Source organism: Cyclopterus lumpus, chromosome 5 (assembly GCF_009769545.1).
Source record: "Cyclopterus lumpus isolate fCycLum1 chromosome 5, fCycLum1.pri, whole genome shotgun sequence".
NCBI classification, from domain to species: Eukaryota; Metazoa; Chordata; class Actinopteri; order Perciformes; family Cyclopteridae; genus Cyclopterus; species Cyclopterus lumpus.
Window position 1 is genome coordinate 5523171 of NC_046970.1, and position 13853 is coordinate 5537023.

General features: G+C 46.1%; 1 protein-coding gene across 1 annotated transcript in view; it reads right to left on the bottom strand.

Annotated features, from left to right (window-relative positions):
* Nucleotides 1-1848: 1848 nt before the first annotated feature.
* The window catches only part of prickle2b (prickle homolog 2b), an 80064-nt gene continuing 68059 nt past the window's right edge, over nt 1849-13853 (bottom strand). The window contains exons 4-9 of the mRNA XM_034533091.1: nt 9830-9943; nt 9247-9384; nt 6368-6571; nt 5570-5756; nt 3656-4546; nt 1849-3404 (exon numbers count right to left, since the gene is read on the bottom strand). Coding sequence (XP_034388982.1) covers nt 2446-3404; nt 3656-4546; nt 5570-5756; nt 6368-6571; nt 9247-9384; nt 9830-9943 — 2493 coding nt within the window. The 3' untranslated portion in view covers nt 1849-2445. The remainder of the gene's footprint in view (nt 3405-3655; nt 4547-5569; nt 5757-6367; nt 6572-9246; nt 9385-9829; nt 9944-13853) is intronic.

Genomic DNA, 13853 nt, shown 5'->3' on the forward strand with positions numbered 1-13853 from the left:
TATTTTTGACTGGCATGTAGAAAAGAAGATTACAGATTAGAGAAGGAAAAAGCAGTAACTTTTTTTTTTAAAGAATTTGAAGTCTTTCCAAAATGAGTAGCCCCAGACGTTGTATTTTCTGATCCTGAATATTGTACTGGATGATGAATATAAAACTGTCTGTAGACTCTGGACAATGTTGATGAAGTAGCTTTGAGTCATTGATGGCCACATGATGAGAAATACATGAAGCTTGGTCGACAGTACGACCGTCACAACTGGAAGCATCCATGCTTCTCGAGGATTATCTCCCCACCATCCGCTACCTTGAATATGGCCCGTCAAGCATATGGCTGCAATCTGTGGCCCCCCCTCACTGTCGGGTGTTCATTCGCTTTTAATTAAACACATGGAAACACCTCATGCTTGGGTGAAGAACAGGCAAGGAACTAATGAAGAAACAATAATATAGGCTAAGTTAATGACGCTGTGGGGAAAGCTCATGTGTCAAGGACAATAATATCCACATTAATACAGACAGAACTTTGTGTGTGTTTTATTGTACGTCTGGAGACACTGATTGCAGTAAAACTCATCCAAACTTGCAGCTGATGTGAGTAACAGTCTGCAGCTGGAGTTTGAAGACGTGCTCAAAGCAGGGGAAAGTCCACATTTACGGACCAGGCCCTCGGCCATCTGACATAATGTATCTCACATGTTTGTGCAGCTGGTTTTGTCGTATCATGGCTGACTAAATGAGGACTCTTTTCCTCCCCGTCTGGGAGGTTATCCGAGTGTATCCCAGAGCAAACATGAAAACTGGGACACACGCCTTTGGAAGTTGAGGTTAGGTGCAGTAAACGCACTAATGTGGCCAATGATGTCAACAGCATTAGTGCTTGAACGCCTTTAATCAAGCGATTGACGTTCACACACATTGTTGCAAACATATGTGTGTCTGTGTGTGTTTGGATTATGGGGGCTATAGCGACAGTAATCCCCAGACAACATGGACGTCAGAGGCAATCCAATTTACGGTATAACATTGCTTAACTCTTACAGATACAACCCGCCATACTGTATTTGCCCATATTTAAACGAGGGACGTCGACTTGTTTCTTGCCAGAGCTAATAGCTACATTAGTGGCTAACTGAAGCTTTAATTAAGAACAGCTTTGAGCTAAATGTTAATGTCAGCGAGGCCTGATCACAACGACGATTAGCAGATATAATGTTGTTAACTATGTTCAACATTTAAGTTTAGCATGTTAGCATTTGGTCGGTCGAATGTATTTGGTCATCACCAAGTGACATGATAACGATGCTACATTATTAGGAAAAAATGATCACAATCCATCCCGAGGGAAACATGAATGCCTGGGCCAAATTGCATGGCAATCCATCCAATAGTTGATATATTTTTTAGTCTGGGACAATGGGTATGACCCATAGACGGGCACCGCCATCCCTAGAGCCACGGCGTTAGCATGCCGTACGTACTTACACAAGGCATCACCAGATTTCAATAACTAAATCCCTAAACCTTTGTCAGCAGTTTCCAACTTGCAATGTGCTGATGCAATAAACCAGAACTGTTTCCAGGACAATGGAGCTCTGTTTGTTCGAATGTGACGACACCCATTTCCAAGCAAGTGTAACAACCCAGTGGAGGGTGACGCTCCTCATCAACCTCTACACAACATTGTTATTCATTTATGCATTAAACAGATGGAGACGGTGACTGTTACGCTCTCTTGTGAACACCAGACACACGTGTTGTCATTCTCTGGAGAGGAACACCAGCTGTCAATCAAAAACAATCACTGAAATACTCCTTTATTCCAAATGCAGGACCAGGTCAGCCAAATAAAACATGCATACGTTGTTTTTGTCATATTCTATATCTACATTATAGATATTTAATACATAAATGATTCTATCCATACAAAATATAAAAATATGTGAGGCCTCATTTACAACCATATGTACATGGACTTCCTTAACTTAAGTGAAATTATTAATTCATTTATCTATGTACATACTATGAACTGAATACAATAGTACAGTATATCCTATATCTAAATCACATTGGTGAAAAGCTAAGCTGTCCCAAACAGACTACCTTTCACACTTGTCTTCTGCATGGAAATGGAGTAATGATTAAAACAAATTGCACATCAGCTTCTGATAAATGTTGTGACTTGATAGAATACTGCGCATGTAACCGTTAGCCTTAATACTCAGGAGATATTCCGAAACATTAAAATGAACAAACATGCAAACACTGTTGCTTTTTCACTGTTAACCGACTGTAATTCATCACTGACTTTCAATTACTTGATATTCAACACTCAACAACACTAGATAAATGGACTGTGACTTTTATTTATTGTTCTGTTCCAGATGGGAGATGTTAGTGTACACAAGCTGGACAAAGAGTAATTTATTTTACCAGACGACGTGATTTTAGGAGATAATGCAGTTCTTGCTTTTTCTGCGTTTGCGGGTGTGTAACTGCCCGCTGTGGTTGGGTCCTCCAACCCCGTTGTACTTATGGACAAGCTCCTGGTTGCTGAGGTAGCGCAGCTGGATGGGTCTGGGGATCGGCTCACCCAAGAAGTAACCTTCATCCTCTGATTCGGAGGATGAAGAGCAAGTGGAGCACCAGCCATCGTCATCGTAATCATCCCAGGAGTACTGGTTCAAGCCAGATCGATGGCTGGCCCCGGGGTTCTGAAGAGTCAGGTCTGAAGTGGTTCTGGGGCACTGCCTGAAGGGTTGGGGCTGGTACCTCCCCCCTCCTCCTCTTCCTCCTCCGTACTGGTCCCTGCCGCTCCTTGGTGGTGGGAAACGGTCGTAATCCTCACAGACACGCAACTGTGGTCTTTCTTGAGGTCTCACCCGTCTCTCTGCCACCAAGTTGAGAGCGTTTTCTGAACGGGATCGACGGGATCTTTGCGAGCGGCGGTGGTGGTGGTGGTGCCGGCGCCTCTGGGGAGTCTCTTCTGGAGCCTCTATCCGTATACTGGCTCCTCTTCCACCTCCTCCACCACCGATACCCCCCACCCTGCGCTCACTGATGGGGGGTAGGCGGGCAGCGTTGGCGCTGCTCACCAAACTCACCCTATCCTCCTCTTGGAAGGTGAAGCCGGGTGGTAACTTAGTCATACCCATACCCACACCAATGCCAGGGTGATCGCAGTACTGCACCTTGTACTGGGAGGACCTGGGAGGATCCATTTCCATGTAGGGCTGACTGGCAGTAAGGCTGTGAATAGACTCGGAGCTACGAAAATGCACTGAGGAGTTCAGGGTGCCCATGTTACTTTTCTCTGACACGTTCATTCCAGAGTCTTTGCTCAGGTCTGGCATGGAGAAACGAGAAAGGTGCTCCTGCCGCTTTCCTCCTACATCGGCTGAGTTGCCTGTGGGCAAAAAGAGATGAATTTGCTGTCAGTAGGCAGCTTATTCAATGTCGTCCCATAAAATGTTATATTTATGCCAAGCTGAATTTCAGATTACATGGCCAGCAATGGCAGCACAAGTTGTGATGTATACCACCAGCAATACTCACACTGTTTTAAAAAAAAACACACAACTTCCCATGTAAAGCTAATAAAGTAATAGAACTGAAAACAAGGCCAAGCCGAGGTCTAACGGCTACTATTTTACCCACCTGTTGCATTGGACAGGGCCAGGGACTCCATGGATCCTCTGGGTGTCTGCTCCAGAGGGGTCAGTTGCTCTGTGAAGTTTAGTGCATTGATGGGGTTCCTGCTTCTTGCCACCTGGGTTGCTGCTGAAGGCCCCGTCTCTCTTTCCCTGTCCCTCTGAAAGCCGTGCAAACTGATTGAGCGCTTGTCAGAGGAGAAGCCATCGTGGTGCTGAGAACAATGGGACACCTCTGTGAAGCTCTTTTGGGTCCTCAGTTTGGGGGGATAGTACTTGTCTGGAGCTGGCTGTTGGAACCACATGTCATTCATAGAGTGGCCCTTCATGGCTGAGATGGGTGGCCTCTTTAAACCTTCATTCTCCTTGATCCTTTGATCCTGCTGTTGAATATTCTGCACGGAGCAGGTGGGGTTATAGGCAGTCCTGATGTTGCACTGGCCCAGGAGCTGGAGAGGAGTGGGGTTGCCAGTTGGGTCTGATTGGGATTCATAAGTATAGCCGTCCCCTGCTTGCTCGTGACTCTGCCAGGCAGGAGGCTCGCGCGTCAAACTGGGCGTTTGGCTGGAGAGACTCAGAAGATCCATTTGTAAAGACAGCGGGTCCACCTCCCCTGAGAATCTCTCGGTCTGAACTCCACCACCTCCGCCTCCACTCTTCCCTGCCTTGGAGCTGCGTCTGGACTCTCTGGTGGATCGAGCGCTTTGGAAGGCCGAATCGGAGGAGTCCGAGCCGTTGGGCTCCTCCCCCAGACTGCAGGACCGCGAGCAGAAGATCTGGCCCTGCTTGGGCAGGAAGGGCCGACCAAGCAGAGAGCGTTTACAGCGGGCGCAGCAAAAGCAGCCCTCTATGGCGTGCCAGTGCTGCCCATCATACGTCATCTGGCCTTGGTCAATGCCTGCAGGAGAGACACAGACGGGTTTATGTAAAACAACATCATGGGACTCATCTATAAATGCACAATTAAAATACAGAGCACCATGTGTATATCAAAGCGCTGGAAATTTGTTAGTTAAAAATGTTGTTTTATGTGAAAATAGCGGCGCTTTACAAGTCGCTTGTGGAGAGAGAAAATAGAGCTGGAGGCCGTAACTTAAATGTTCCTGGGGGCAAAGTCGTTATGGAGCTTTCCCAGCATTGTACAAACACATTGCATTTTGATTATGCCTGCAGTTGTTGCAGTGAGAAAGAAAACCAGCTATTTGCTAATGGCTTCCATCTGGTTACAGCATGTTTTCTGATGGTTTCAATTTATAATCAGTTGTGTTTTTTAGCCAAATACTTTTCTATATCCTGTCTAACAAATAATTACAGAGCACATTTGTTGAGAGATATGTGGCTAAATCACACCTAGGCATCCTGTCTGGGGATACACGCACCCGCACACGCACGCACTAATGTGCTAATATGAAGGTTTCCCATTGAAAAATACCTCAGTTTCTCCCGTCAGTGAGTTTGCCTCTGACACTACAGGTTGACTGATGTTTATATATGTATTTAACTGAACCGTGGTGCATGGGTCTGCGATAAAAACAGATCCTGAGGGTGAAAAGTCACTTGATACCGTCATCCCTTTGCCCCAGGGTGGTTTCACACCGCATGATATATACTGTACATATTTCTGCACGCTGTAAGCTGAGGTCTCTGTGCTCCTCTGCTATGTGACCCTGCCTCACATGACTGGCCATGACATCATTCAGTCATAAACTGCTAAAAACCAGGCCACGTCCTTTCTACTCTGGCTCTTTTCTACACTGCGAATAAAAATGAGGTCACACATTCAACCTCCTTTAAAATATAACTGCAGCCCAATAATGTTCCACACTTTCCATGTATTCACGTATTTTAGCATTACATTTGTCACTTCACGTGACCCGTTTGTGATTAATGCAGTTCGTATTAACAGATGCCGGCAGCATACCGATATGTTCCCCGCAGGAGTCGCAGTACTCGGCGTAGAGGGACTCGAAGCAGGAGCAGCAGTAGGGCCGTCCCTCCTTCATGATGTAGCGCTGCCCCCCCAGCACCGTCTCGCACTCGAAACAGCAGAAGTGCTTCATGTGCCAGTGACGCCCCTCTGCCTCAGTGCACTCGTCCGCAAGGATGATCTAAGAAAGTAGAAATAAGAAAAGAGCATTGTTTATCACTGGTCCTCGGAGGTAAAACCTCAGTTGGGTTATTACTGCTCGCTGAATGACGGGACAACGGCTCCACTCGCCCTCCCTCCCTTTTCATATGCACCGCTTTCTCCTTTAGAGCTCAGTACTCTTGGATCGTCCTCTTTGTCAATGACTCGTAGAAGAGGCTAATGTGCGTGGGGACTTAAATCCAAATCTAGATGGTGCATTTACTTTTAATTATGCTGCTGCTAAAACGCCACGGTGCTTTTGAAGTACTAACAGCGTCCTTGTCCCCACTTGCAGAGAGTGAAAGTCAGTGCTAATGGTTTGGAGATCAAGATATTGAGAGCTGACCCCATTAGACCAGAAAAAAACTTGTATTTGGTGAGCCTGAGAGAATCTTATGACAGCAGTTTGGCCTAATATATAGGCACGTGCAACATTTGTGTGATAACATTTAATAAATAGCTCTACCGACACCGTCCCACATTACAGGCGCAGTATGTTCAAGTAAGGGATATGTGTGTCTGTTAACACATAATCATCCATGTGCAGACACAGTTTGTGTGTGTGTGTGTGCGGGTGCGACGAGCGTCTACCTCATCGCAGGCGGTGCAGCGCGGCTTCAGCCTCTCGGCGTGGTGCCGGCCGCAGTAGATCTTCCCGTCCTGGTAGAAGTAGATGAGGTCCACCAGGAGCTCGTTGCACATGCTGCACACGAAGCAGGCCGGATGCCAGCACACGCTGTGACCTGCCCGGGACGCAAACACGGCAATGTCGCCACCATTTATCTGGCCTCCGCACTGAAAAGAGGTGGAAGAAGAAGAAGAAGTAGAAGAAGAAGAAGTAGAGTTTTTAAGTTAATGGCTACAGCTTTTATTAGTACTTGTGAATACTTAGATCCCACTTTCTTTTCCAGTATCAATGCTAAGTCTTAAACTCAGTAGTTGCTGATACATATAATATATATAACTATAACTATAACTGTGCTACTTCTTTGTAGTTCCACTTGAAATCTGTACACCTGGGCTTCCAGAGGCCAAGTGGTGGACCTTTTATGCTCCTTATGTTTAAGTAATTAAGTGACATTCATCCAGAATTACTTCTTTCCTTTATACAATAATTGCAAAAGAAAAAGGCTGCAAAGGTATTGGTCAGCAACAGAAAATGGTTTATGGACGTCTTGAAGAGCAGTATCAATACATTATTAATACGATCCGATGTGAGGTCCTGGGACAGGGATGTCGTATGTGTACAGATTGTAAACCTCTGAGGCAAATTTGTGATATTGGGCTATACAAAAACTGAATTAAATTGAATTGAATTAAATTATTGTCAATCATGTGAGCGAGGGGGCAGCATGAAGTCAGCTGGGTCGAGATGAACTCTAATACACATCCTCCATGAGCGCAAATTCTCTGTGAAGAATGTTCATTGAAATGAAAGGATGGGCGCCATCTTGAAACGTGGCATGGTATCATTTCATGCTCAATGTGAAGTCATTCTACTATGAGAGACAGGAAGTGTGATTTGATCAAAATGGCAGAATTGAAGGGATGTGGAACCATTTCTGAGGACTTAATTGGTCTATAATCTATATTCAAAATGTCCTGAAGACAAAATGTATGTCTTCATTGCCTTTGGACTGTTGATCGGACCCAAAGATACTCAGTTTACTATCACAAGACAAACTTGAGAATGTTTAAAAGACACATTTGTGAGTTAATGTTTTCCACTCAGTGAATCACCAAAGAGGATGTACAGTTTACCAAGAAGTAAACAAGAAGTTCAATTGCCAATTGTATGGGATCTTTTACACGGTCATTATCGGTACTGATAAGAGATTGAGTTTATCGGATTGGTCCGTCTCTGGAAACCTGGACTAATCTGAAAGCACATGGGTGTACAGACGCAGAGAGGAAGTTAAATGGCTGCTGGAGGACGGTGGTGGGGCAAAGGGGAGAATAAAAAAATGGAGTGATATATGGGAGGATAAAACGGAGAGCGAGATTGCCGTGAAGGTGGAAAAGGTGGAGAAGACAGAAAGATAAACGAGAGGGGATGCTAAGGAGACAGGGGGGGGGGGGGGGGGAAGGTCGGGGAGGCAAAGTAGAGTTAGAGGGGCGTGAAGATGGGGACGAAAGTTACAATCAGGTTATCTAGCTGGCACAGAGCCGACTGCTGCAAGGAGGCGGGGGGGGGGGGGGGGGGGGGGGGGGCGGACGGACGGACGGACGGACGGACGACATCACTTAAAAGCAGTTCTATAAATGATTTAAAAGAAGGTACTGATTCTGCTAGTCTTATCCCCTCAGGTAGGTCGTTCCAAAGTCGAGGGTCTCTGATGGCAAAGGCACGGTCACCCTTTGATTTAAGCCTTGACTTTGGAATGGCCAGAAGGGCCTTGAAGGGTCTTGAAGTGCCTTGAAGGGCCTTGAAGGGCCCCACCGGAGGATCTAAGGCTGCGAGCTGGCTCAAATGGGGCTAACGTTTCAATGATGTAGCTTGCGGCCAGATCCAGGCGCGCTTTAAAAGTGAGCAGCAAAATCTTAAAATCAATTCTAAAACTAACTGGGAGCCAGTGGAGAGAGGCCAGGACTGGAGTAATGTGATGTCGTCTGTTAGAACCAGTCAGAAGCCGAGCTGCTGCATTCTGGACTAGTTGGAGGCGGGAGATGGATTTTTGATTTATGCCTGAAAGGAGGGAATTGTACATAACATGCTCCCTCATGCATGTGTATGTGTGTGTGTGTCTATCTGTGTCTGCTGAGCAAATGAGAAACACAAGCTATAAAGCAGCCACAACAAAGAGTAGCTCCAACCTGCTTGAGCCTGTTGTACGCAGACCAAAGCAAATGGCTAGCGGGCGCTGCAGTGCGCTCGTTTGTTGGTAAAAGGGCACTCCAGTGCACTCTGTGGTCCCCGTAAGGCCACGGCAAGAATAAATGGAGACAACACATTAAATATTTGATGGGACTTCGGGTACTACGATGAAATATGTTCAAGAGGATTTGGAGCAGTTTGGATTGCAACACACAAGTAGTGTGATTAACAAACGGTTTCTAGGGGGAAATGAGACTCTGCATACACGTGCAACGCCTCAAGATCCTCCGAAGAACAACACGTCAGGGTGAGACTGTACGAGGTCACAACATTGTGTTGAAACCACGCGCCTGTTGCATCTCTGCCCTTTATATGTCAACAGAAAGCATTTGTCGTACATCATTACAAAAAGGCCAGAAATGCCAGCCGGCTGCTTCAGCATGTCTGTCACACGACTCATTGCTTTTCATCCCATCGGCCACGGGACACACCTTTTGATCTCGCCACACTCAATAATTCACTCTCGTCACGCGACGCAGAGATGACATTTTGGAAGTGAAACGGTTGTCAGATCGACTTTGATCTCGTCCCATCTCTTTGACTTTGCAAAACGACGCCAACATTTACGCTCGTGGATATTATTTCTGTCGGCTACCTGTTCGCAGATCGCCCCGGTCATCGTCACGGGGAACGGGCGGACGTTGCCGCGGCCCAGGTACTCCCGTTTGCGCTGGTTGCTGAAGAGCTTCAGTTCTCGCTTCTCCTCGTCGTCCAGGCCGTTGCAGTAGCGCACCTGCACAAACACACCGCGTCAGCATATGTTTGTTCAGTGCGGTCTGTCACGCAGACACGGAAAGGTTAAGGTGGTGGCTCGTGTTTTTAGAAAATCAATAGAGCATCATCAAACTTTACATCATCGGCAACAAACAAAGGCAGCACTTCTCCAGTCAACAGTACAGTAGTTGTGCGGTTCTATTTATGGTATCACTGGTATCTTAACAATATATGGTAATGATTTATTGATGTAAAAAAAAAAAACCTTTTATAAGAAAGCTTTGCACACAAACACCTCACTATCTCATTCACGCCCATTCAGAGGACACACTCTATTTTTCCTTGTGTCTGTCTCCTCCCTTCTCTTCTCTTATCTCTGTATTGCCCTGAAGGAGGGCAGGGAGGAAGGGAGGGATAGAGGGATGGATGAGGTGGTGGGGGATGGGGTCAGTGTGGACCCTCACCTCATTGTCGTGGGGTGGGAGCTGATGGAGCAGCTGTTTGATGCGGTATTTCTCTCCCGGGCTGTTCACATAGGGCACCTTGTCCTCCGGCAGAGAGCTGTAATACTGATGAACCTGAGACAGAAACAGAGAGAGGATGAGTGCGATGAAGAACAACAACATACCAAACATATCAATTACGCTACTATTTTTGATTAATTGTTTTGTGTACGATGTCACAGAATAAGGAATACATATACACACACACACACACACACACACACACACACACACACACACACACACAGATTTATGGCCCACCAGTGGAGACTTAACGAAACCGTACCTCTCCATCTTTGCACATCGACATGGGAATGTATTGCTGTACTGTCAAACGTGCAAACACTCATGCACACCCATACTTAACATGGATGCACTTAGCAGAGCGCGTGCACACAAACGCGTGCGACAGCAGGATGAACGCTAATCTGGACATTCGAAATTGCCTTGGACATTCTTTGCATTTCGGCGTCAGACAATGAGTGTCATCTCGGCGTTATTTATTGCGGCCGTTTTTATTACACTGTAACAGGGGGCCGGGGTATAACAGAGGTCACAGGCAGTCATACGCGAATGTGATTGGAGGGGGTGCAAACCACAAGAGCCAGAGGGTTTTTAAATGGAGATTGGGGGACAGAGGTTAAAGACAGAAGAGGAAAATGACAGGTTACGAGAGGGAAATTAATCGAAATGAAAATGTTAGATGGGTGAAGAGAGAATAATTGTAGAAGAATGAACAATATATTATTTGATCAAATGAAAGAAACACATAACTAAGGCTTGGAATGTAAAGACGAACATGATGGATACCTGCTGACTAGGTCAGACCAATCCTAACGGCCTGATCTGGAAGCCATCAGCTTCGTCCTCAACACAGTCCGTCACACAAAAGCACACCAACATGAATAATGCAGAAAACGCATTGGTACGTAGAGACCAGAGACGCACAATTAAAATCCTATTACTTGTAAAAGCTCTGAACGTTTCTATTGTCCTAGCGACACATTCTGTATCAAGAGCATTTCCACGAAGCGTTGCACACGCATGTTTGTCGTTGGGCTGCATTAACAGCAGGAACCTCTTGATAGAAGTGGAACCTGATTCTGTCTGCTCTGCTTTCGTTGGCTTCCACCGGTGTTGGCGAGGGACGCGGGATCCTCGGCCAGCAGCACGGCTCGAGGACGCCGGCGGGGGGGGGGAGGGTTTATGAAAGACTGACTGTGGTCAAGCACTGATAAATCACACAGCGCTTATGCTTCCAGATGCTTCCAGATGCATGCACGCACACACACACACGCAGAGAGCTAATGATAAATTACAAAACAATAACAACAGGGTTACAATCTGGAGGTGAAAGGCACGTTGCCCCCGAGGAAAAGATCTTAAGACAGATACACACATGCACACACACACACACACACACACACACACACACACACACACACACACACACACACACACACACACAAACACACACACACACACTTACACAATGGACACAGTTGCAGCGAGAGGCAGGAGGAGCAGCTTGTGATAATAACTGTAATCGAAAGCAGACGGAACTAAAGACAGGGCAGATTTTTTTCCGAACTGTACTGAAAGGAGTGTTTTTAAAAGCTGAAGCGGAGGACTTTGCAACTGAGTGACAAGAGCGATCGCTTCACACAGCTGGTTTCTATTGCTGTTAATGGCTAGACAGCCAGAGGAAAAGACACCGCCAGGCACCGGCCCTAACATTCTCTCAACAAGCCACTTTCTAGCGGTTATTGGACATAGATGTTATATTGTTGAGAAGACGCTGGGCGTTACAGCTAAACGCAAAGTTGTTTTCATAGCGAAGTGAGCAGATGTAGCGGCTATGTTTTCATTCATTGTCATTCTCTTCTCACGTCTTTTGACGAGATGTGCAAATAAATGCCCACGGATCGCCGCCGTCGGCAGGCAGTTGTGGAAACCGATTCAATGCGTTTTAAAGTTTGAAAAAAAAAAAAGGGCCCAGAATTGGTTTATTAAGCACGAAATTAAAGCAATACAGAATGTACTAGAAGTCCACAGCCAAGCTAGCAGCTCGGTGAGGTTGTATTTAGGAGCAGTTCGCAAGCTAACTTGCACTCTGATGGGAATGCATGAGTCCTAATTGTCCTCAGGTCCATTTTGGAACAGGTCAAACTAGCCTTGGGTACCTTTTAGACTGGCTAGTAAATGTATCCACATCAGAGCTGTTGGTCTCTCTCAGAAACTGGAAACCCTTCTGGTTTGCATCAATAACCCTGAACTGAATTTCTCTTGACATGTGAGCGTTCATGTTTCGAATGGAAATTAAAATCAGATCCTGGTACATGCCGAGCAGAGTCTGCACATTAGACTGCAGCTCTTGCTACGTGACGGGGGAACAAATAAATATTTAAATACCAGATAGAGGCCAATGCTGAGTAACATTCTTGGCCTCGACGAGCTGTAACTTGGCAACATCGCATAATTATATTTGAGAAGGATGGAGAGAAGAGAGCAAGAGGAGACAGTGGGAGAGAGAATGTTGGCAGGCCCTCCTCCACACTATAATAACACCTCCAACCACTCAGTAATGGCTGTGTTCGGTGACAACGGTCTGTATTTCAGCGACTGTTGCACAATCCCCAGTAAGTGCTGAGCTATCCCTCGTAATTCTCAGATCCATCCGATTGAATATAGCAGTCCTGGTCTGAAATCTCTGGTTACAGAGTGGCGACTTTCCACCACCGCTGGCTGAATAGCAGACTCATACGCAGCCCAGGCTCCCTATGGGGAAACCTAAACCCACCGTTTAGATCCTGGAGATTAGCTTTGTGTTTACCGTCTCCCTCTATTCTCCCTCTGTCTTTACCTCGTGCAGAGGAAGGCCGGGTGTTGAAAAGCTCCACATCGGGCGCACTTCCGCTCCTCAGCGAGAGGTCACGCAACATGTTTCCACAGCTTGAATGACTTGGACGTCAGGTTGGGAAAATAGAAATCACGATAGCGAAGGACACTTTTCATCTAGACTGTTAAAAACACTCTTGATTGTCGCTAATTTTTTTTATTTCCAAGGTTATTCAGTTCTGCACAGTCCAGTTTTCGTCACGACTCGACTGTTCCTGAGGTCTTATCGCAACTAGTCGAAGAACCTAATTGACTTTGGGGTTAGACATGTGACCCCGGAGGGGGATGAAAAATAGCTGCGGTCAGTCCACAGAGGTGAGAACAGGGGACTGTGCCAACATTGTATTGGCTTTCAGCTCATCAACTTTGCTTTCAGCTCATCAACAAAATGAAACCAGCTTCTATAAATGCTTCTATTGTCCTATAGCACTGGAAACCCTCCCACACACAGTGAAATGGAGTATTGTAAAAGAGGGTTTTCTTCAACATGCATGGGACCGTTTGACACATTTGTGTGTTGCTCAGACTTAGCTTAGTCGCTGTGATGGCGATGAAACCTACTCTTAACATGTTTGGGGGCGGAATTAATTGGAGATAAATTTAACTGCTGGAGCCACAACAGAAGGAGCCATCGGGAAGATTGGTGAGCTATCATATGGTGAAGTGCAGCTCAAACTGAACACCTAAAAATATATAGGCATAACTACTTTCATTAGGGTTACACTAAATTGGTACGTGTATAAATACTGTATATATGATCATATGATCGTATATATTCCATTCCATTATTCAAAGCTTATACTATTTAGGGTCGCGAGAAAGCTGGTCATTGGGGAAGGCAGGGTTCACCTGGACAGGTCGCCAGTTTATCTCAGGGCTCATATAGAGACAGACAACCATTCAGGCTCACATTCACACCTGCAGGCGTCCAATGAACCTAAACTGTGTGTCTTTGGATTGTGGGAGAAAGCCGGAGAATCCGGAGAACCACACTGCTCACCTGGGATCGAACCCGGGCACCTCTTGCTGTGAGGTGACAGTGCTAGCCATTACACCACTGTACAGCCCTCTATATGTGCATATCACA